The sequence below is a fragment of the Scyliorhinus torazame genome, chromosome 1, assembly GCF_047496885.1.
Source record: "Scyliorhinus torazame isolate Kashiwa2021f chromosome 1, sScyTor2.1, whole genome shotgun sequence".
NCBI lineage: Eukaryota > Metazoa > Chordata > Chondrichthyes > Carcharhiniformes > Scyliorhinidae > Scyliorhinus > Scyliorhinus torazame.
This window is the reverse complement of record NC_092707.1, coordinates 342,533,118-342,558,034: the sequence shown is the minus strand read 5'-3', so window position 1 is coordinate 342,558,034 and position 24,917 is coordinate 342,533,118. Positions and strand designations below refer to the sequence as shown.

At 46.6% G+C, this 24,917-nt stretch overlaps 1 protein-coding gene across 1 annotated transcript in view; it reads right to left on the bottom strand.

The window, feature by feature from the left end:
- iars2 (isoleucyl-tRNA synthetase 2, mitochondrial) overlaps positions 1–24,640 on the bottom strand; it is a 120,179-nt gene extending 95,539 nt beyond the window's left edge. Inside the window, exons 1-11 of the mRNA XM_072509489.1 lie at positions 24,395–24,640; positions 19,621–19,740; positions 18,715–18,874; positions 14,095–14,243; positions 13,967–14,016; positions 13,764–13,873; positions 11,820–11,910; positions 9,386–9,501; positions 5,446–5,615; positions 1,512–1,602; positions 235–386 (exon numbers count right to left, since the gene is read on the bottom strand). Of these exons, the coding sequence (XP_072365590.1) occupies positions 235–386; positions 1,512–1,602; positions 5,446–5,615; positions 9,386–9,501; positions 11,820–11,910; positions 13,764–13,873; positions 13,967–14,016; positions 14,095–14,243; positions 18,715–18,874; positions 19,621–19,740; positions 24,395–24,625 (1,440 nt within the window). The 5' untranslated portion in view covers positions 24,626–24,640. The remainder of the gene's footprint in view (positions 1–234; positions 387–1,511; positions 1,603–5,445; positions 5,616–9,385; positions 9,502–11,819; positions 11,911–13,763; positions 13,874–13,966; positions 14,017–14,094; positions 14,244–18,714; positions 18,875–19,620; positions 19,741–24,394) is intronic.
- Between the last annotated feature and the right edge of the window lie 277 nt (positions 24,641–24,917).

Below are 24,917 nucleotides of genomic sequence, written 5' to 3'. Positions count from 1 at the left end.
AGCCATGCTAAATTGCCCCTTAATTGGAAAAAAAGTAATTGGGTACTCTTAAATGTATTTAAAAAATAATACATGTTTAAAGACATATATTCTATATATCTACAAAGAGAATGTTTGGTGAGGATAAATGAGACATTATTATACACATTAACAATGTCAAATTACAAAATTATAAATACTGATCATTTATATTTTCTATTACAGTAAATTAAGCCCAAAAATAAAGATTTTTACCTGGGCTCTGTCCTTGATGCTTGCAGTATCTATGAACCATTGTTTGCTGGATCGTATTATTACTGGTTTCTTTGTCCTCCAATCGTATGGATAACTATGCTTTATTTCCACCTCTTTCAATAACATGTTTGCCCCATGCAACATGTGGATGACTAATGAAAGTCAGAAGTCATTACAATCCATTAAAAAGTATAGACATTATAACTCACTTGAGGCATGTCTAAAATTGCCAATTATCATGTTAATAACTGCTTTTCTTGATGTGAAATTACTACTGATTCAAAGCAAGAGAGACAGCATTCTGTAGCTGCTATTTCAATCAGAAAAGGCAGTTGTACATCTCACTGGAAACTATCATCTGCAAGTATAAAGCAGCTGAAAAGCAACTCTGCGCTAATGCAACTCTCAGTTTCATCATAAAACTACATTCCAGCTCAGCTATTGGAATCAAGCTGACATAACAGTATACTATTGATTGTTTGAAACTGAGCATTTTATTTTTTGATTACAGGCTCCAATTGTTTTCAAGAACTGAACTGTTTGCAACATCTGTCTGCTGCTTAATCACTATTGCATCAAGTGGAGAGTCAGTAAGATTCAGCTGGCCCCTAAAATAATAAGAAATAAGATTTCACAAATTATCAGTATCTGAATGTATGCTGGTTGATGTTCTAATGTGTTTTACAGTATTAGGATAAACATTCCTGAACAGCAATTTGCAATCTCAATTATGCCAAAGAAGGAACCAAGCGCAGTTTGGGTATCTCCTTAAAGGGAGAAAAAAATGTAACAATATCAATCATTCTGTACAAAACTTGAACATCATTCAGCTCAATGTCACTGACAACTGGCTTGCTCAAGCATAAAACAGAGGATGGTTGACAAAGGCAAAGCAACGAGAAACAAAAATTAAAATGTTTTTAATAAAGAAAAGTATTTGAGAGCACAATATCATCAACAGAATTATGAAAAGCGTTTTATTTTCTTCACTAATTTTCCCCCTTCTACCACTGCAGGATTTGATTATAAATGTTGGCTTTACAATTGCTAGGTATCCTCCATTACTTCACCCAAATGGCTGTTATTCATTTTTTTTAAAATTTAGAGTACCCAATTACTTTTTAAAATTAAATTCACATTATTGCTTCTTCCACAACTCAAAGTTCAGATAACGCAGCATAAAGCAAGGATTAATTATGCAACCCCCACTGGTCTCTCTAGTTCATTGCCACCTTCAAACCTAACAAACCATTGAGAAAGCAGACAGAGCAACCAACCTGTTTCATTTCCTTCATTAAGGACATACTTGTTTTGAAGCTCAAATCCAGCAGCTTCAGTGAAAAAGCCATCTTCATCCACTAAAGCATCCTAAAATAATGAAGATCAAACTAATGAAAATTGTAACAGTTGCAAATACATGAGCTACAATTTCCTCTAATTAAACACTGGAAAAACTGAAGTCATTATTATCAAGTCTGAGATTGACAGATTTTTGTTAACCAAATATATCAAGAGTTTTGAGACAAGAAACAGAGAAAGAGGTTAGGTCGCAGATCAGCCATATCATTGAATGTTGGAACAAGTTTAAGGGCAAGTCCTTCTTCTAACGCACTCCACCCATTCAGCCATCACCACTGCACTCGCCAACCTACACTGACTCCATGTAAATACAAGTTGGTGTTGTTAACTTTATTGAATGCATTCTTGTTGGTAAAATCAATAAGGACGCCTATGGCCCATCATACTTGTGCTGCCATTATTAGATATTAGGATTGTGTACATAATTCAAATATCATACGTCTTTTTGTTGTTTATAGCTGGTACGAGCAATATTCTGGAGTAATGAGGACCAGAAAGAACGGCCCTAGAGTAACTGATGTAATCTGATATTAAACATCTTCCAACAGTTTAATTTAAAGGGGTACGTCATGGCAAGAGAGTTCAAAACCACGGTATGCTCCTCGTGCTCCATGTGGGGAGCCGGTAACATTTCCAGTACCCGGGGCTGACGTGTGCAGGAAGTGTCTCCAGCTGCAGCTTCTGGAAGCCTGGGTTTTGGAGCTGGAGCAGTGGCTGGGGACACTGTGGAGCCTTTGCGAGGCGGAGAGTATCGTGGAAAGCACGTATAGAGATGTGGCCACACCACAGAATCAGACCCCACAGGCAGGGAGGGAATGGGTGACCATCAGGCAGATCAAGAGGACTAGGCAGGCTGTGCAGGAATCTCCTATAGCTATTATCCTGCAAAACGGATATGCCACATTGGATACTGGTGGCAGGAATGGCCTCAGGGGAAAGCAGCAACAGCAATATTCTCTGCACCAGGGGAGGAGTAAAAAGTGTGGGAATGCATTATTTATAGGGGACTCAATTGTAAGGGGAATAGACAGGAATTCCTGCTGCCACAAACGAGGTATGTTGTCTCCCTGGTGCTAGGGTCCAGGATGTCTCGGAGCGATTACAGGACATTCTGGAGGGGGGAGGGTGAACAGCCAGTGGTTGCGGTACACATTGGTACAAACAACATGGGTAAAAAAGGGCTGAGATACAAAAAGTAGAATATATGGAGTTTGGAAATAAGTTGAAAAGTCGTACCTCAAAGGTAGTGATCTCAGGATTACTACCAGTGTCACATGGTAGTCAGGGTAGAAATAGCAAGATATATCGGGTGAATATGTGGCTGAAAAAAAATGGTGTGAGGGGGAGTGTTTCAGATTCCTGAGACATTGGGACCGGTTCTGGGGGAAGTGGGACCAGTACAAATTGGATGGGTTACACCTGGGCAGGGTCAGAGTATTTGCTAGAGTGGTTGGGGAGGGTTTAAACTAAAATGGCAAGGGGCTGGGAATCTATGCAAGGAGTCAGAGGAGGGGGAATTAAGGACAAGAACAAATGACAAAAAGGGGAATAAGAAAAGTGATAGGCATAGACGTCAAGGGCCAGAATCAAACAGGGCCACAGAAAAAATAGTCGGAGTGGGAGGAGTAATGTTAAAAAGTCACGCCTGAAGTCATCCCTTACTGCATGGAGCATTCGCAATAAGGTGGATGAATTCATCACGCAAATAGATGTAAACGGGTATGATATAGTTTGGATTACAGAGACATGGCTGCAGGGTGACCAGGGATGGGAATTCAACGTCCAGGGGTATTCAGCATTTAGGAAGAACAGACAAAAAGGAAAAGGTGGTGGAGTTGCATTTCTGATTAGAGGAAATTTACGCAAGAGTGAGGAAAGTTATTTGCACCAACAATGTGGAATCTGTATGGGTAGAGCTGAGAAACCCTAAGGGGCAAAAATTGTTTTATTAATAATAATCTTTATAGGTGTCACAAGTAGGCTTACACTAATACTGCAATTAAGTTACTGTGAAAATCCCCTCATCGCCACATTCCAGCACCTGTTCAGGTACACTGAGGGAGAATTCAGAATGTCCAAATGACCTAATAAGCCTGTCTTTCAGGACTTGTGGGAGGAAATCGGAGCACCCAGAGGAGACCCACACAGACACGGGGAGAACGTGCAAACTTCACACAGACAGTCACTCAAGCCGGGAAGCGAATTCGGGTCCCTGGCATGGGGGGTTGCCACAAAGCCTCCAAATGTGAGATTATCCACTTTGGTAGCAAAAACAGGAAGATAGATTAATATCTGAATGCCCATAAATTGAGAGAGAAGATATGTGCATCGCGACCGGTGTGTCCTCGTTCACCAGTCGCTGAAGATAGGCATGTTGGTGCAGCAAGCGGCAAAGAATGATACGTTGGTCTTCATAGTAAGAGGATTAGAGTACAGGAGCAGGGATGCCTTGCTGTAATTTACAAAATCTTGGTGAGGCCACACCTGGAATATTGTGTGTCACTTTGGTCTCCTTATCTGAGGAAGAATGTTCTTGCGATAGAAGGAGTGCCGAGAAGGTTCATCAGATTGATTCCTGGCATGACAATACTGACATATGAGGAGATCAAGTCTGTTAGGATTATATTCGCTGGAGTTCAGAAGAATGAAGGGGGGGTTGAATCTCATAGAAACATATAAAATTCTAACAGGACTAGATAGACAGGGTAGATGCAGGAAGAATGTTCCGAATGCTGGTGGTCCCCAAACCAGGGGTCATAGTCTAAGGGTACAGGCTAAACCTTTTAGAACCGAGAGGAGGAGTATTCTCTTTATCCAGAGACTGGGATGCCTGTGGAATTGCTACCACAGGAAGCAGCTGAGGCCAAACATTGTGAGCGGGATTCTCTGTTGCCCGACACCTATATCGTAAACAGCGATCGGGCGGAGAATCCCTTCCGATGCCCAAATCAGGGGCAGTGCCGGTTTGAGGAGGTTTTCGAGTCTCTGCCCCCTCCGAAATGGCATCATCGCGTCGATTGCCACACACTGTTGGAGCCCTCCCCCGATGCTCCGCCCCCAATGGGCCGAGTCCCCCGATGCTCCACCCCCGATGCTCCGCCCCCGATGGGCCGAGTCCCCCGATGCTCCGCCCCCGATGGGCCGAGTCCCCCGATGGACTGAGTCCCCCTATGCTCCGCTCCCGATGGGTCGACTCCCCAAATGCTCTGCCCCCGATGGGCCGACCCCCCAATCATCCGACCCCGGTGAGTCGAGTCCCCAACCGCGCGGTTGACATCTGGTCTGAGCGGTTGGGAACCCGGTGTGACGGCCGCGGACTGTGTCCAGCCACAATCGGCTCTGAGCCATGTTGCCGACCAGGGGGGCTTCCGCGAGGACTGGTGGGAGGTGGCCAGGGGTTGTCCTGTAGGGCCGTATTTGGCAGGTCGAGTCCACGCACGGCCGCCGCCATGTTGTACGGCGCAACCGCTGCAGGTCGCCATGCGCATGCGCGGCCACGGACTAGGCCATTCTCTGGCGGTTTTTGGCGTGGGATCCGGGAGTTTTACCCGGCGCCGCTGCTAGTCCCTCACCAGCCCTGGAATTGGTGCGGTTTCGGCGCCGATTTTAGCGTTGTAAAACGCCCTCTGTTTCAACTGGCACTTAGCCACTGAAACGGAAAATCTAGCCCTGTATGTTTTCAAGAGGAGCTTTTTGGGCTAAAGATTCAAAGGAAATGGGGGGAAAGCAGGAATAGGCAACCGTTTTGGATGATCAGCCATTACCACACTGAATGGCGGAGCAGGCTTGAAGGGCCAAATGGCCTACTCCCGCTCCTATTTTCTATGTTTCTATATTGGATCTGTAACTTACCACAGAGAGTTTGTGGTGTGAAGCAACACCATAATCCTCCATTCCATGAGCAGGTGCTGTATGGACCAATCCTGTTCCTTTAGCCATTGTCACATGATTAGCAGGCAAAAGCTGCGATTCTCTTCCAGGAATTGTGGGATGGCTACAGACTCCATTTTCTAAATCTGAACCTACATTATAGGAAATAATAGTGCAAATGAACCGAGAGTTATGATTATTTAAAAAACTTATTGAAAATCCCTAAAAAAGACATTCTGCAAAGTTACTCAATAATACTAATACAACCATGTGGACACTACAGTTAGTCTCAGCATCCCAGGGATAAGAAGGAATGGAAAAAGATTCAGCCACATTCTCTATTTTTATAGTCATGCAGCAAAGCTCTGCTGAAAGTAATTTTTGCAGAATTCAGGGTTTGACTAGAACACTTCTCAGCTGGTCTTTTAACAAACTCAATGGGCATGATTTAATGGAAAAGTTTCCTAGTCTGGTAGCGAGTGGGAACTGCCGCGAACTTCCCGACACCGAGCCCGGCAAGGCCGACACTTGTAATTGGTCCATTTAACGAGGCCCCACGGGCTTCACGCCGCAAATGACTGTCCCGTCGGCTGATTTGCCAGGACCGCGCTCACCTGCGTCGACACAGTTTTGCAGACATTGGGGAGCCGCTAGGGCTGGCAGAGCCAGCAAGGCAGCCGATGCTCAATCCAGCAGCCCCTCAATCCCGAGGTGAACCCCAGGGCCCTATGGAGCTTACCAGGTGCATCGAAGCCCACAGGACGTGGTAGGCAGTGTAGTGTTCTTTGCTAAATTCAGGATGGTTGGCGTAGTGTTCACAAAGACCACAAAATAGCTTTAATTTGAACAATGCTATAAATTTATTATCACTACTTAATTGGATTTGGCACTTACTCCTATATAATAGTTATTAATTAACATAATCTACACTCATCTACTACTAATTTCTACACTATAATATTGACTATGGTCTGCTCTCACTCACACTATCTTTCCTTCAGTCTGTACTCTAGCTATCTCCTTCACTTCTCGCCCCACAAGGCTTAGTATCTTATATACTTGTAACTCTAGCTCCATCTAGTGGTTGATCTTGGCATTTCATTAACCCTTGCAGTTCTTACATTTATGATAATGTCACAGGCAGCAGGCTGCCTCCACCTCTGGTATCCTGGGACACACCAAGGCGCAGCAGTAGAGCACGGAAGGCTAAGCAGGTCAAGGATCACTGAGAGAGCATGGGGGGAGGTGGGATGGTACCATCGGGGAATTGGGGTAGCTGGGGACACATGTGTACAGCATTAAAAAAATTTGCACTCCAGAAATGAGATGCCTCTGGCATGTTCTTCCGCGATGCGGGCCGAGCACCAATATCCTACCCCCAGTCCCATCAACACTGGAGTGCCGTTACAGAACCTGGGAGGGTGGAATAGGATAAAGGGGGGGGGGGGGGAGAGGGAATGATGAACGAGGCCACGTCCTATGTGAAGCAGACAAGGATGAGGGCCTCCCTGGCCCTCCGGGATTGCCGGACCCTCGCCGCTGCTGTCTGTCCTTCATCCCCCAGCTGATCCTGCAAGTCCTCCCAGGGACATCCTCCAGCCCCTCCTAGTTCGGGGCCACCTCCTCCTCCTCGGAGGTGGCCATATTCCTCCCCCTCCATCACGTTGCCCCGCTGCACTGCCAGGTTGTGGAGGGCACACCAGACCACCAAAGCGGTCGAGGCATCGGAATCGCAATTTCAGGAGTCCAATGCACTGATAAATAACAGCTCGTGTGGCCCCATGGGCCTCGTTGTATCGGGTCTCCACATCGGTCACTGGCCGTACTGGCATCATAAGCCAGGTTCTCGGCTGGTACCTCTTATCACCCAAGAGCCAACTGGCCATCCTGGGGTAGTCTTCGAAGAGGCCGAGGATGCCCTACTGCCCCAGGATGTAACTCCCTGAGAAGCTTCACACACGTGCATGATCTTCAGGTAGTGGTCGCACACGAGTTGGACATTCAAGGAGTGGAACCCCTTCTTGTTAATTTACAGCACTCCCAGCGACATGCTTGCCATCTATTACCCCCTGGACTGGGGCATCCCAGCGATGGTGGAGAATACTGCTCCTCGGACGTCTTGTTGGGCCTAATCCATGCCAAAGTTTATATAGTCAGCCGCCCGGGCAAACAGAGCATCCACAAAGTCATGGATGCACTTGTGGGCTTTAGCTTGTGAGATGCTGTACAAGTCCCCACTCGAGCCCTGGAATGATCCTGAAAGTTCAGGATCCTTTACGGGTGACCTTTACGGGCAATGAGAATGGGTATCCTCCTCCTCCACGTGGTGCCAAGTCAGCAAGGATATGACACAGGTGTTGCACCGTCTCCTTGTTGAGGCAGAGCCTCCTGCAGCATAAAATGTCAGTTTGAAAGACCAGCGAGGCACCTTGGGCGTCACAGGCCTCCCCCTCTGGGTTCCTCCCTGGCCTGCTGGGCAGCCTGGTCCTCGGAGTAGGGCGGGCCTTGCACATGGGCCATCAGCTTGAGCCTCTGCCGGCTCTGCTGCCGCTGCCTTCTCTGGTATCTGGCCTGCCAGCAGCACTATGAGGGCAGCTTCCATGTAATATCTGTAACTGGTGAGAGTGTGAGACTGACAACCAGCGATGTCTTCCACCCTAGGACCCTCCATTCCCTCACTGCACTCCCTCCACCCACCCCTGCCCCCACACCATCCAACACATCTCGCCCATGCACCCACAGCCATAACAGGGTCCACTGGTCACCGGACACCAGACCCTGTATCCCTGACAATTGCATGCAACAGTACCTAGACTGGGTACTGGTCCCCTTCTCAGTGCATACACCCACCCTCTAGTCGCGGAGTTTTCCCAGTGCTGGGGCCCAGCCCCTGGGTGTTCGGATGTTGGCCAGTGCGTCCATGGTGTTGCTCCCTGCAGTGCTAAGGCACAGTGTCTAAGCATCACGGTCTGATTGGGATGCTAGGCAATAACTCCCACTTGCTACATCGCCCGCCCACCCACGGGGATCCACTTGGGACGTGTGAAATGCTCACTTAACGATGATTGCCAATTCCCAATTAGCAATAGTGGCCAGAGACCTCCACGGTCAGTGGGAGTTACGGGTGGTCGGTGGGGCAGGGGCTGGGGTTGACCCCGGGTAGGGAACACACGTTCCAGGGGGTGGGCATGGTGGACCCTCAGGCACTGAGGCACCCATCTCTAACCCTCCCTCCTCCCCCGGCTCTGCACCCCCGATGGCAGGCAACGCAAACAGAGATCACCCCCCCACTCCCCTTTACCCCCCACACTCCCGAGCACCTGGGCAGCAACGACAGTGCCCCCGGGCTCATTGCATGAGAGTGTAGATGGCTACTACCCTCTGCGGATCCCCACAGCAGCCTTCCGCCAGATTCACATTTTTTTTAAAAGGTGTACAGCGCCCGCGTGACCACTTCTTAGGGGAGACGGTTAGATCACAGGAGGCCATTAGATAGGGGGTCGATCCCAGAAAATGTGTGGAGATTGGCCTTAAGTGGTGATTATTAGTTTCTTGCCCGCCACCTTCCTGATTTCATCAACGGGAGTGGGCCAGTTAGATCGCAAACAGATTGCCACCGGCGCGGTTCTCCCTTTTAGCCTCTCTTGCGATCTAATAGCCTTGTTTCGCTTAAACTCAAAGTGGCCTTTAATTCGTGCCATAGCCAGGGCAAATGCCTGTAAAATTATCACTTGGGCAAAGTTCAAAAGGAATATTCTTGCATTTGCAAGCTTATCTCTATAATAGGTCCAACTTTCAGCGTATAGATACAACAGAAGAAAATCTGCAGTGGAATAAAATTTACAACACTGCATTATTAAGGGCTACAATCTTCAATGGAGAAAAGACAAACTCAGGATAAATCTACTTTTGATCCTCTTACCTCTGACTGTCTGAACAATTTCAAACTGTGTGCTCAGGATAGTTGCTACAGAATCTATACATTCTGTACCTAGAAGGTAAAGTTCCTCTGTGTTTAAGCACTTCACTAGAGAATACCTGCGTTCGGATAAAACACAGCAATGAATTAGGAACTTTGCCAGCTTTTCCAACCCAGACCTTAAACAATTTCACCAAGGTAAAACAAAAATTTGAGCATTCCTCAATTTCTCTAAAATAAGCAGGTAATTAGCATTATAATCTGTATTGTGCGATTATAATAAAACCTAACTTTTTTTTTTAAAGAAATATTTTTATTCATATTTTTACATATTTTCAACAAACAGAAAAAATAAAAACAAAGAACACATAAATAAACATCTTACAACTACATCAAAAATTCCCCAATATACAAACCCCCCATTAAGCAATAATAAACACAGAAGAAAACACAAGGTACACCCCCCACCCCCCTCTGGGTTGCTGCTGCTGCTGACCACCTCCTCACGCCCTGCTAGAAAGTCTAGGAACGGTTGCCACTGCCTAAAGAACCCTTGCACAGACCCTCTCAAGGCAAATTTTACCCTCTCCAATTTAATGAACCATGCCATGTCGCTGATCCAGGCTTCCACGCTCAGGGGCCTCGCATCCTTCCACTGTAGCAGAATCCTCCACCGGGCTACCAGGGATGCAAAGGCCAGAATACCGGCCTCTTTTGCCTCCTGCACTCTCGGCTTGTCCGATACCCCAAATAGTGCGAGCCCCCAACTCGGCTTAACCCAGGTGTTTACCACCTTAGCCACCGTCCTCGCAATACCCCTCCAGAACCCATCCAGCACCGGGCACGCCCAGAACATATTGGTATGACTTGCTGGGCTCCCCGAGCACCTCCCACACCTGTCTTCCACCCCAAAGAACCTGCTCAGCCTTGCCCCTGTCATATGCGCTCTGTGAAGAACCTTAAATTGTATCAGGCCAAGCCTGGCGCAAGAGGAAGAATTAACCCTACCCAGGGCGTCCGCCCACGTACCCTCGTCTATCTCCTCCCCAAGCTCCTCCTCCCATTTACCCTTTAGCTCCTCCACCGAGGTCTCCTCCTCCTCCTGCATCTCCTGGTAAATTGCCGAGACCCTGCCCTCTCCAACCCACACCCCCAAGAGCACCCTATCCTGGATCCTGAGTGCTGGAAGCAGCGGGAACCCCCTCACCTGCCGTCTTATAAACGCCCTTACCTGCATGTACCTGAAGGCATTTCCGGGGGGAAGCCCAAATCTTTCATCCAGCGCCCCAAGGCTCGCAAACGTCCCATCTAAAAACAGGTCCCCCATCCTTCTAATTCCTGCCCTGTGCCAGCTCAGGAACCCTCCATCCATTCTCCCCAGGACAAACCGATGGTTCTCCCGGATCGGGGACCAAACCAAAGCCTCTACCTCACCCCTGTGGTGCCTCCACTGCCCCTAAATTTTCAAAGTCGCCGCCACCACCGGACTCGTGGTGTACCTAGTCGGCGGGAGCGGCAGCGCTCCCAGACTCGTGCCCACACAGGACGCCATCTCCAGCCTCTTCCACGCCGCCCCCTCCCCCTCCATTACCCACATGCGTATCATCGCCACATTGGCAGCCCAGCAATACCCACACAGATTAGGTAACGCTAACCCTCCTCTGTCCCTACTCCGCTCCAGAAACACCCTTCTCACCCTCAGGGTCTTTTCCGCCCACACAAATCCCATGATGCTCCTACTGACCTGCTTAAAAAAAGCCTTGGGGATCAAATAAACCTAACCTTTGCACTACAACATGAATTATGGCAAACTAAAAACTAGTTATGTGCTTTTCAAATTTACGAAGAAAACAGCAATGTATTGAAATTTTGCATGTTCAAATTGCAAGGAAAGGTTATTCTTTCAACAGAGTGATCAAACATCCTCAAAACTAAAGTTAATATTGGATAATCATACTCGTCTTTAATTTCACTACACCCGAAGCAACAGCTTCCTTCCACGAAATTCAGAAAAGTTTTCGATTCTCCCAGTCAAAAATTAATGAATAATTGGCAGTAATCATTTGTATGGGTGTAATTGAACTTTATTCAAATGTTCCATTTGTTGTGGCACGCAGTAGCACCTTGGTTGAATTTTTAAACAAGATTTTATTTAAATCAATGTTATGCCGTGGAAGACGTTGATTTTCTTCTGCCAAAGAGCGGTATCCACAAAGGACTACAAAGTCAAACTGGTGCTCTGTATGTAGAGGCTCTGATTGTTCTGAAATTGTTTGGTCAGTGGACTTTGATTCGATTGTGGACAGTTCCAGGCTGGAAGTTCGAAGCAAACAACGCCACGATTGTTTACTTCTGTCACAAAATGTGGCTGGGTCCCTAGTCAAGGAGGGACACAGCTACCTTAATGTGGTGAGTTATAAGTAACATAGGAACTTACTGGGCATTTGGCATGTAAGAAACTGCCTGGTTTGCTGGAATTGTCCAAGGCTGGGTTGTCCAGATCAAAGCATGTACAGAGGATACATCACCTGCAAGATGAAATAATTATTTGAAGACTAAACAAAAAGGACAAAAAGGCAGATGAATATTAGCGTTTATTACAAAAGGACTGGAATATAAAAGTAGAGAAGTGTTGTTACAATTGTATAGGGTGTTGGTGAAACCACATCTGGAGTAGTGTGTCCAGTTTTTGTCTCCTTATTTGAGGACAGATGTGGTGATAATGGCAGCAGTTCAGAGGATGTTCACCAGATTGATTCCGGGGATGAAAGGGTCGATGTAAGAGAAGAGATTAAACAGTTTGGGCTTATACTCATGGAGTTTGGAAGAATGAGAGGGGATCTAATCAAGGTGTATAAAATATTAAAAGGGATTGATAGAGTAAATGTAGGTCAAATGTTCCCCCTTTAGGGCAATCTCGAACCAGAAGTCACGGATATAGGTTTAGAGGCGGTAGATTTAGAACTGAGATAAGGAGGACGTACGTCTCGCAGAGGGTGGTGAATTTGTGAAACTCGCTGCCCCATCGTGCAGTGGAATCTGAGTCATTAAGTGGTTTCAAGAAGGAGACAGATATATTTCTGATAAAAATAAACGGGTTAAAGTGATACGGGGAACAGATGGAGAGGTGGATTTCAGACCAGGAAGAGATCAACCATGATCTGATTGAGTGGCGGAGCAGGATCGAAGGGCTGAACTGCCTACTCCTGCTCCCAATTCCTATGTTCCTATGTTTTCACCACACAATATCCATGTTGCAGATGCATCATAATAACTGATCAAATATTACTTTTCCTACTGATGCAATTATTTTTCTCAGATCACTTAATTTATCAAATGGATTCTATTATTCTTCAAAGATGTGGATAAAATAATGTATTTTGCTAGCCATCTTGTCTTCAGAAAAAAATCATGATATTAACAGATGCTTTCAGGATAGCACAGTGCTTAACACTGCTGCCTGACAGCACCAAGTACCCGGGATCAATTCCAACCTTGGGTTGCTGTACGCAATTTAATTTACATGTTCTCCCCATGTCTGCATGGGTTTCCTCCGGGTGCTCCGGTTTCCTCCCACAGTCCAAATATGTGCCTGTTAGGTGGATTGGCCTTTCACAATTGTCCCTTAGTGTCCAAAGTTTGGTGGATTTATTGGATTACAGGGCTAGAGCAGGGGAGAGGGCCGAGGTAGGGTGCTCTTTCAGACTGTTGGTGAAGACTCGATGGGCCGAATGGCCTACTTCTTTACTTAAAAACACTTTTTCAAAAATCACACATCTTGTGACCACAGTATCACAAGATATCTTTTTCCTTCTCAACTCTTCCTCTTCTTACATGTAGTAATTCATACTCAGTGATAAGTATCGGGAAGAGAGGAAAATATGTTATGAGTGCTGGTTATCGTTTTGCACCTCACTCAACTAGCCATTCATCAAGTATGAGTTCAAAGAAAGAATATCAATGTTCTGTTCAGCTTTGCGAGTCCATACAGTCAATCTAGCTTTTGAAAAAATCATATATATCCATTTACAGCAGGGCTTGACAGATGGTTATCAGGAGAGGGGTTCTGGTTGACCATTTCCTCCAAGCTACAAGGAACACAAAGCACAATTTCGGCACCCCCTCCAGCTACCAAGTGGAGATGAGCTATTGTCAGGCCATTCGATCATGACATTAAAAATGATAAACATCTTGCCCATCTATAAATATTCCTTTCTCATTTGGGCAATAACGTGCCATAAAAGCAGTTATCCTACAACCACTCTCCCTTCTACCTACATTTTCCCCCAAAATTAACACATGGTGATTCAATAAGCTGCACCACAATACTGTCCCTGATCAAAACTTTAAATTCAATAATATATTTGTAACTCTACTGTACCTGTTGCCGCAGACAATATGGAAGGAGGTTTTATGAGGGGGAACTTGACATATACCGATCGACTAATATGCTGTTGATTGTATTCGAGTTCAGCTTCAGCCAGGGCTGTTCTGCATAGATAAATGATAAACTTTAGCAACCATTTTATCAAGTGAGAGATAACTTAAAATTCAACATGACTTCTCATGAAATAAATTACAAACCTTGTGGAAGGAGACCAAAATACAGGTTTGTAGTCTCGATAAATATAACCCTTAAGACAAAGAGAAGTAAAATTAACAAATCATCAAGCATTGGGCAATCTATGAACAGACCAAGAACAGTAATATACCTTATCAAACATTTTGTGGAACACTTTTAACTGTTTGGCTTCATATGGTTTGTCATAAGTGTAATAACATTTATCCCAGTCTGCCATCACTCCCCATCGAATGAATGCTGCTCGCTGCCGTTCAATTGTTCTTTGAGCAAATTCTTTGGCTAGAAGACAAAAATTGCATGAAATATTTTAGGTAGAATTTTGTGTCAGTTAACTCTCCTTCAGTCCTCTATGTGTATAATTTAGAATTTCAATATTGAGGTGATGAAACGGGAGGAGCATCACCCTCTGCCAGTAGGTAAGAATGCATTTAAACTTTAATTTTACCATTGCAACAAGAGTTTATCATAAATTATCATAGAATTTACAGTGCAGAAGGAGGCCATTCGGCCCATCGAGTCTGCACCGGCTCTTGGAAAGAGCACCCTACCCAAGTCCACACCTCCACCCTATCCCCATAACCCAGTAACCCCACCCAACACTAAGGGCAATTTTGGATACTAAGGGCAATTTATCATGGCCAATCCACCTAACCTGCACATCTTTGAACTGGAGGAAACCGGAGCACCCGGAGAAAACCCACGCACACACGGGGAGGATGTGCAGACTCCGCACAGACAGTGACCCAAGCCGGAATCGAATCTGGGACCCTGGAGCTGTGAAGCAATTGTGCTATCCACAATGATACCGTGCTGCCCTAGTTATGTTCATTTTGCAAGATGAGGTTGTGCTGTGCTATTGTTTAAACAATGATAGCTCATAGTTCTTGTACTTAATTAAGTCAAGTCAGAATTCTTGTCACTTAAAGATTAAAATGGAATGTTGGACAGATCACAGTGTAACTTTTTATTTCGTCCAACTTTCACTTTGCAACAGGTCCAATTTTATACCATCAGCCGCCATCTCTAAACTTCCTTACCTGCATTATTACCATAAGCATAAGCACTAAACATCCCCAACAAGTGCGGTCCCAACTCTGCCACAAATGCATATAACACTCCTCCGGGAAGCCATCTGGTCCTGGGGCCTTCTTCGACTGCATTCCCCTGATACTATCAATCACTTCCCTCAGCCCCAACGGTTCCTTCAACCCCTGCCTTCTCTCTTCCTCCAACCGTAGAAACTCCCAACCCATCCAAAAACCGCCCAAATCCCCCTTCCTCTCCACCCGGTTCGGCCCAGTACAGCTACCCCCTGAACACTTTGCTTATCCTCCCCAACTCCGACACAATCTCCCGCTTCTCTGTCCGCACCTTCAGAATTCCCCTAGACTCTGTCTACCTCCGCAGCTGGTAGGCCAGCATACGGCTCGCCTTCTCTCTGTACTCAAACTGCACCCTCCTCATCTTCTGTACCTGCCCGTCGTCAACCTATCAAACTGTCCCTGCAACCTCTTCCTCTCTGCCAACAGTCCCCCCCCCACCACCCCCCCGCCCAAGTATCTCCTATCCACCTCAACTATTTTGTCCAACAACCGCCCATGCTCCTCCCTCCTCCTCCGATCACTGTGTGTCTCGAACAAAATAATCTTGCCTCGGACCACTGCCTTCAACGCCTCCAAGAACGTGACCGCCGATACCTCCCCACTCTGATTACCCTCCATGTAATCCCCAATCACCAGCCTCACCTTTTTCGCAAAACCCTCCATCTGCCAAGAGACCCAATCTAACCTCCACCCCGGCCTCAGCACCTTCCCCGGCTAAGCCTCACCTCCAGCCAATGTGGCGCATGATCTGAAATCATAATTCTGGCATACTCCGCCCCTACCACCTCCAACATCACTGCTTGACTCACCACAAAGAAATCAATTGTAAAGTGCACCTTGTACACGTGAGAACAAGGAGTACTCTCTGCCCCCCCCCCCCCCCCCCCCCCGGGTTCCTGAACCTCCATGGATCAACCATTCCCATACGCCACATAAACCCTCCCGGCTCCTTTGCCATCCTTGCCTTTCCCATTCACTTGGGGCTCGACCTGTCCACCTTTGGTTCAATCACACAATTAAAATCTCCACCCATAATCAATTGGTGCGTATCCAACTCTGGGATCGCTCCCACTAACCCCTTTACGAACCCTGCGTCGTCTCAATTGGGCGCAGATACATTGACCAGCACCACCAGCGTCCCCTCCAGCACCACACTCACAAACACATATCTTCCACACGGGTCCCGCATTTCCTTGGCCCCCACAAACACCGCCCTTATGTTCAACAAAATGGCCACCCCCCCAATCAAACCCCGAGTGAAATACTTGTCCCATACACCCATTCCTCAAACTAACCTTTTTTTTTTTAAATTGTAAATTAAAGTACCCAATTAATTTTTTCCAATTAAGGGGCAATTTAGCGTGGCTGATCCACCCACGCCGCACATATTTGGTTTGTGGGGGTGAGACCCACACAGACACGGGGAGAATGTGCAAACTCCATAGGGGCAGTGTCCTGGGGCCGGAATCAATTCCAGGTCCTCAACGTTGTGAAGCAGCAGTGCTAACCACTGTGCCATCCCTTTCCTTAACCTAACTTGATCCTTCACCCAGAGATACCTCTCCTGTAGAAAAATCGCCTCCGCTTTCAAACTCCTCAGATGCCCAAAATACGGAACCTCTTAACTGGCCCATTTAACCTCTGGACATTCCACATCACAACTCTTACCGGAGGTTTATGCCTCCATTCCCCTCTACCGATTGCCATTATCCCCCACTGGTTCTACCTCACTTAATACAGCCCTGAGACAGGCCCTTCCAAGATGGCCCCCCTCTCTGCCCATGACCACGCTTCACCTCCAACTCTGCCACGTCGCAATGCACCCGCCCCACTACCCACCCCTCTGCTACCCACCTGGCTATCCCTCATGACCTCCTCCCCCACCTCACCTCCATTCATCAGCATCACTTGTTAGCATGGCAACTCCCCCCACCGGTCTCTCCTTGTCTAATTGGCCCCTTACCCGTCTGAATACCGCCCAGCCAACAACCCCACGGCCTGGTACATTCAGACACAATTCTCCTCCCACTAGTCCCGCTTTTCCCTGACCCACCTTAGAATCTTCTCCATGAACTTGTGCAACTGCACAATCACCACCTGCGGCTCAATCGCCACCCTTGGCTTCTGCCTTAAAGACCTATGGGGCTGGTCCAGCTCTGGGGCCTTGCCTAGGACCTTCTGCTCCACTTACCCGGCCAGCATCCTCAACAGATACTTTGTGTCGCTCGTTCCTTCTACACCCTCTGGCAGACACAAAATTTGCAAATTATGCCGCCTGGACCTATTCTCCAGCTCCTCCACCTTCGCTCGCAGTGAATTGCCAAGATTCCCCAGGATCCCCACCTCCGCCTTCAAGGACTCAATCCAATCGCCCTGGTCAAACACCACCTTCTCCACCTCGCGTACCGTTGCCCCTTGCACCTCGAGGCACTTTTCTACCTCGTCCATCGATCCTCGGAGAGGTGCTACTGCTCCCTCAATGGCCTTTAACCATTCGCCATGCACCTTCTTCCTTTGCTGGTGAAATTTCTCCTTGACGAAGGCCATCAACTGCTCCAACTGGGGCTTTCCCACTGACGACGACCCTTCCCACTCAGTTATTCTCACAATTGTTGCTGCGCCACATATCCCCTCCAATTCCTTAGCCAGGTCTTTAACTGCTTTTTTGCCAGGTCTGGTAGTCAGTAGACATGCCAATCTTGGGGCGAACCTCTCCTTCTGCACCTTCCGCACCACTTTTCTGCCGGAGTCACCCCGCTAACGTGTATAAAGTGCCCAAACCAATGCCTTCGAGCCAGATCTGCCCTGTGTGGCGACCATTCACTCCATGGCCGCCACCGGAAGTCATCCTCAATCACTTGACTCTTAACACTCAACTGACAACATACATCGTGGATCAGACATTTCTGCATTTAGAACCTACCTAAAGGACCAACAAAAAGTTATTAAAGCCATACAGATTGGCAAAAGGGGTTATTGCTGATCTTGGTACAGTAATCTTGAACTTCAATTTGAGGGTTGAGGTCACAATTGGGTTCAAGGCTAATGAAAAGGAAAGTTCATGCTTCTGATCACTTTGCAGAGAATCCTGCCTGGAAGCACATACGGCATGAAAATGAGGAAAGCATTGGGCTTGGCTCGGATTCCATCGCAGATACAATTGTCAGCCAACAATAACATTGAACTTTCACACATGAAGTTTCACACATGGACAAATACCAGATGATGACCTGCCATATCTCTTGTATTATAAGGTGGAAGGATTTGGTGCCTTGATGGGGAGGAAGAAATCTGGCAAGAAAATCTAAAGTAAGCCATCGGCGAGTTGGAATTTTTGCACTCCTTAACCCTCTTTCACCCTCGCCTATCATGGTTTTTGCATTTAGTAAATCTTTGAGCCACCAGAGGGAAAGGCAAAACTGAAAAAAATCAGGCAGCATGGTGGTGCAGTGGTTAGCATTGCTGCCTACGGCACTGAGGGCCCGGGATCAATCCCGGCCTCGGGTCACTGCCTGTGTGGAGTTTGCACATTCGCCCCACGTCTTTGTGGGTTTCACCCCCACAACCCAAAGATGTGCAGGTTAGGTTGTATTGGCCACGCTAAATTGCCCCTTAATTAGAAAAAGAAATTAGGTAGTCTAAATTACCTTTTTGTCTGATTTCTATCGGAGAAAGTGTTTTAGCTTCTTCACCACATTCTGCCAGTGCTTTAAGCTCAATAGGCAACCCATGACAATCCCAGCCAGGTACAAAGTGAACTCTGGAACCTCTCATCATCTGAAACCGATTTGCAATATCCTTTAGTACCTGCAGTTAGGGAAATCAAAATAATAAGAATAATCTTTATTAGTTTCACAAGTCGGCTTACATTAACACTGCAATGAAGTTACTGTAAAAATACCCTAGTCGATACACTACGGCTGTGTAGTGTTCGGGTACACGCGAGGGAGAATTCAGAATGTCCAATTCACCTAACAGTACGTCTTTTGGGACTTTTGGGAGGTAACCGGAGCACTCTGAGGAACCCTTGCAGACACGGGAAGAACGTGCAGATGCCGCACAGACAGAGACCGAAGCCAGGAATCGAACCCGGGTCCCTGGTGCTGTGAAGCACTGTGCTACCATGCCGCCCAATGCCAAGTCAAGGAATTAGATGCGGCAGGTTTATTTCTTAAATAAATTGATACATATTGCTTTGAAATAAATTACACCATCAGGCACAATACATCACCAAATAATGATTTGTAAATTTTTTTTAAAGAAATTTAGTGTGCCAAATTCATTTTTTCCAATTAAGGGGCAATTTAGCGTGGCCAACCCTGCACATCTTTGGGTTGTGTGGACGAAACCCACGCAAACACGGGGAGAATGTGCAAACTCCAAACAGACAGTGGCCCAGAGCCGGTGAGGCAGCAGTGCTAACCACTGTGCCAACATGCTTTCATTTGTAAAATTGACCACAGTACATAACCTAGCCTCAATATACATATCCATTTCAAGAGAAATCGTCAAAATAAATCTAAGCATTTAATGAGCACCGAAGATTAACTTACTTTATTTAAGGCATGACCAACATGAGGGTCACCATTCGCATAAGGTGGTCCATCGTGAAGACAAAAATTCTTGCCTTTCCTGTTTCTTTGCCAAGAATATAGCTCTGAAAAACCACATTCCTATAAAAGCAAGAAATACATCAAGATTTCAACAGCTTACCAGACCTTATGAATTCACAAGTAGTCAGTTCTTCATTGTATGGCAATGAAGTAAAGATCAAGTGCTTTCTTCAGGTGAAGTAGGTTAGAGGGCATGGGGTAATTGACTTTATGTATCAATATATCCTTATTTTTGGATTTCCATACAATTCCTATGTCCATATTAACAATGGAAACTGAATATGCAACTTGTTATTACACCCTCCTGACAGCATATCTGTTGATAAATCCAGCATGAAACCATAGACAATGACATTATAAATGGAGACACAGGAACATAATAGAAAAAATTGACAGATAATATGTTCAGGCAATTATACATAAAATATATTTTGAAAAATGTTTAGCTTTTCGTCCTACATGTCTGGGAACACAATCAGAATATTTTCATCATTTATAATACAATAATTGATAGCCATGATGTGGAGAATCCTGCGTTGGTCTGGGGTGGGCATAGTATGATGTCTTACAACACCAGGTTAAAGAACAAAGAACAAAGAAATGTACAGCACAGGAACAGGCCCTTCGGCCCTCCAAGCCCGTGCCGACCATGCTGCCCGACTAAACTACAATCTTCTACACTTCCTGGCTCTGTATCCCTCTATTCCCATCCTATTCATGTATTTGTCAAGATGCCCCTTAAATGTCACTATCGTCCCTGCTTCCACCACCTCCTCCGGTAGCGAGTTCCAGGCACCCGCTACCCTCTGCGTAAACAACTTGCCTCGTACATCTACTCTAAACCTTGCCCCTCTCACCTTAAACCTATGCCCCCTAGTAATTGACCCCTCTACCCTGGGGAAAAGCCTCTGACTATCCACTCTGTCTATGCCCCTCATAATTTTGTAGACCTCTATCAGGTTTCCCCTCAACCTCCTTCGTTCCAGTGAGAACAAACCGAGTTTATTCAACCGCTCCTCATAGCTAATGCCCTCCATACCAGGCAACATTCTGGTAAATTTCTTCTGCACCCTCTCTAAAGCCTCCACATCCTTCTGGTAGTGTGGCGACCAGAATTGAACACTATACTCCAAGTGTGGCCTAACTAAGGTTCTATACAGCTGCAACATGATTTGCCAATTCTTATACTCAATGCCCCGGCCAATGAAGGCAAGCATACCGTATGCCTTCTTGACTACCTTCTCCACCTGTGTTGCCCCTTTCAATGACCTGTGGACCTGTAAAGTCCAACAGGTTTGTTTGGAATCACTAGCTTTCGGAGCACAGCTCCTTCATCAGGTGAGGAAGGAACTGCGCTCCGAAAGCTAGTGATTTGAAGCAAACCTGTTGGACTTTAACCTGGTGTTGTAAGATTTCTTACAATAATTGATGGCATAGGGTCTGAATAATTTAGAGGAAATATATGTTGCTGTCTTTCTCTACTCTTATGGCATCATTTTCACAATCATCCAAACTGTTGTTGTCAACCATTCCTTGATAAAGCCATGCTTTTCAAGCTGCTGCAAAACTCTCAAACAACACACAATCACTTTAAGTCCCCTTAATCTGGCATTGGGGAGGTTTCCATGACCGAACAGTACCTCTCAATCATTGCCAGCCACACACTTCAGAAATTGGGTACGACTAACAGTTGCCCCACAGTGTACTCGGTTCTGTGCCTCCAAACAACTGCTGATGCACACCAGCAGGCATATCCTGGTACTTCACCTCGACTGACGAGCTTAACCAACTTCAGAGGCGCAGATTGGGGATGTCGTCCCCCTTAAGTACATGAAGGCGGGAACAATGGATGAGGCCAATTATTCTCACAAGAGGACCATGGCTCCGAAGGCAGACACCAGGAAGATGTATGACACATCCAGGGCACGCCCCTGATGAAACAGACTTATGGCCAGTCAATTCAGAAAAGATTGGGATCGTACTGGGCATCATCCCATTGTCAGTAATTAAACTCAGTCCTAAAGAATGGTGTTGCTTACAGTGAAAGCAACTGCCATCAGTTAGCTTGACATCTGACGTGGGGCCGATGTTAGAATCGATGATTAAAGAGGTTATAGCTGCGCACTTCGAAAAGTGCATGGGTGATCGGGAAGAGCCAGCATGTGAAAAAGAAACCATGCTTAACTAATTTATTAGGGATCTTTGAAGGAGTAATATGCTGTGGATAAAGGAGAGCCTGTAAACATGCTGTACTTAGATTTCGAGAAAGAATTTGATAAGGTACGACTTCAAAGGTTATTGCAGAAAATAAAAGCTCATGGTAGGGCAACACGGTGGCGCAGTGGGTTAGCCCTGCTGCCTCACGGCATCGAGGTCCCAGGTTCGATCCTGGCTCTGGGTCACTGTCCGTGTGGAGTTTGCACATTCTCCCCGTGTCTGCGTGGGTTTCGCCCCCACAACCCAAAAGATATGCTGGCTAGGTAGATTGGTCATGTTAAATTGTCCCTTAATTTTAAAAAAAGCTCACGGTGCAGGAGGTAATGTATTAGCATGGATAGAAGATTGGCTGGTTGGCAGAAAACAGGGAGTACGCACAAACGGGCCTTTTTATGATTGGCAAAATGTGACGAGTAGAGTCCCAGAGGGGAATGCTCTGGGGCCTCAACCTTTTACAACTTGCGTCAATTACTTAGATGAGGGGAGTGAAGGAATGTAGTTAAATTTCCAGGCACCACAAAGATAGGTAGGAAAGTATGTTGTGAAGAAGATACGAGGAGTTTGCAGATGCTTACAGATACGTTGAATGACAAACTGGCAGATGGAAAATAATGTGGGAAAATGTGAAGTTGTTCACTTTGGCAGGAAGAATAAAAGAGCAGAGTTATTACTTAAATTGAAAACAAAATCAAGAACGAAAGTCGGAGGTTTGAAGATAACCAGATACCTTTGTAGTTCTGACCACTTCTGTAGATTTTTATGGATGGCGCAGTGGTTAGCACTGTTGCCCCAGCGCAGGGACCTGGGTTCAATTCTGACCTCAGGTGACTGTCTGTGTGCAGTTTGTATGTTCTCGGTGTCTTAATGGGTTTCCTTTGGGTGCTCTGCTTTCCTCCCATAGTCCAAAGATGTGCAGGTTAAGTGGATTGGTCATGCTAAATTGCCCCTATGTATCCAAAGGTTAGGTGCGGTTATGGAGTTACAGGGATAGGGTGGGCATTGAGCTTAGGTAGGGTGCACTTTCGGAGGGTCAATGTAAACTCGATGGGTCGAATGAATGGCCTCCTCCTGCTCTGTAGGGATTCAATGAGAATAACTGCAGAATTTCAAAGCGCAGAGGGATCTAGGTGTTCTACTGCATGAGTCACAAAAAGCGAGTATTCCAGTGCAGCATATAATCAAGACAGCTAATGGAATGCTAGCATTCATTACGAGAGGAATTGAACATAAATGTAATAATATTACACTTGTTATACAGGGCATTGGATGGGCAGCACGGTGGCACATTGGTTAGCACTGCTGCCTCACAGCACCGAGGTCCCAGGTTCGATCCCGGCTCTGGGTCACTGTCCATGTGGAGTTTGCACATTGTCCCCGTGTTTGCGTGGGTCTCACCCTCACAACCCAAAAAGATGTGCAGGCTAGGTGGATTGGCCATGCTAACTTGCCCTTTAATTGTAAAAAAATGAATTGGGTACTGTAAAAATAAAAAAAATACAGGACACTGGTGAGACCATTTTTTGGTTTCCTTATTAAAGAAGGATGTAAACCTCCTAAGTGTAAAGGAGGTTTACATCCTTCTTTAAATAAGGAGACCAAAAAATGATCTCACCAATGCTCTGTATTTTTATTTTATTTTCACAGTACCAAATTCATTTTTTTTCCAATTAAAGGGCAATTTAGCATGGCCAATCCACCAAGCCTGCACATCTTTGTGTGTCAGAGAAGGTTTACTAGATTGATATCTGGAATGAGTGGGCTGTCCTATGTGGATAGGTTGGACAAGCTGGATTTGTTTCCACTGGAACTTAGAAAAGTGAGGGGCGACTTGATTGAAGTGTAAAGGCTATAGTTCCAAATGACCATAGGCTGCTTTCCCCTTTGAGGAGGAAAGCTGACTGATGGTGATGTAACCGGAGGATCATCACACCTCGGGCGAGGGGCAAGGTTGAGAAAGTGGGCCTTCAAGATGTAAGTAAAATCCTGAGTGGCCTTTTCCCTCTTGTGGGTGAGTCCAGAACTAGGGGAGTCACTGTTTTAAATTTCAGACAGAGATGAGGGGATTTTTTTTTTTTGAGAACTGTGTAGACTTTGGAACTAACTCGCCGCCACTGAAGACGGTGGAGGCGAGGCCACTGAATATTTTTAAGGCAGAGGTAGATAAAACTTTTGCTGGGCAATGGAATCAAAGGTTAATAGGGGACAGATATGACTATAGAGTTCAACACTAACACATTAGCCGTGACGTTATTGAATAGCGGAGCCGGCTCGAGGGGCTGAATGGTCTAATTTAGCTCCTATTTCACACATTTCTCGGCAACGCTGCATCCAGCCCCCGGCAGGAACAAGCAGAAGAGTCTGTTTTCAAACCTGCCCGCAGCAGTAAAGTCTCCGCCACCTGCTCAATGCTCCTACAGTTTAGTCACATGAATTGTGGCACATCCATAGGTGTCTCCCTTTAACCGTGACTAACATCCCCCCCGCCCCGCGGCCGTACCCTCTGGATCTGCAGCTCCTTCTCCAGCAGCTCCCGGCCGCTCGGTCTCATTGGGAAGTCGGTGCGGGGCAGCAGCACCGTCTCGCGGAACTTGTTCTTCTCCTGGCTCGAGCTCCCGCTTGCGACTGACAGCCGGTACCGACCGCCGGTGGCGGCGGCGGCGGCGGCGGCGGCGGCCCGCAGCTTGCCGGCCAGCAAGGGGCCGCAGCGGCCACCGAGCGCCGGAATCATGGCGGAGCTCTGCCGTGAAGAGGAGGAGACTGGTAGAGGGTAGGGCGGCAGGACCCAGCAGCTTCCACTCGGGTGGGGATCTCGGCTAACGGCGGCCGCCGAGGTGCAAAGCGCGCGTCTCAAAACCGCAGCTTTCCCCTGTCCCCGCGCAGCTCCACTCCCATGCCCATCTCAGACTCTGCAACTGTCAGCTCAGGTCACACACCAAAAACCATTAACTGGCAAATCAATGGGAATATGTGGAACTGTGTCTAAGCAAATGGCACTCCCTGAGGAGTCAAAATGTCTAAAT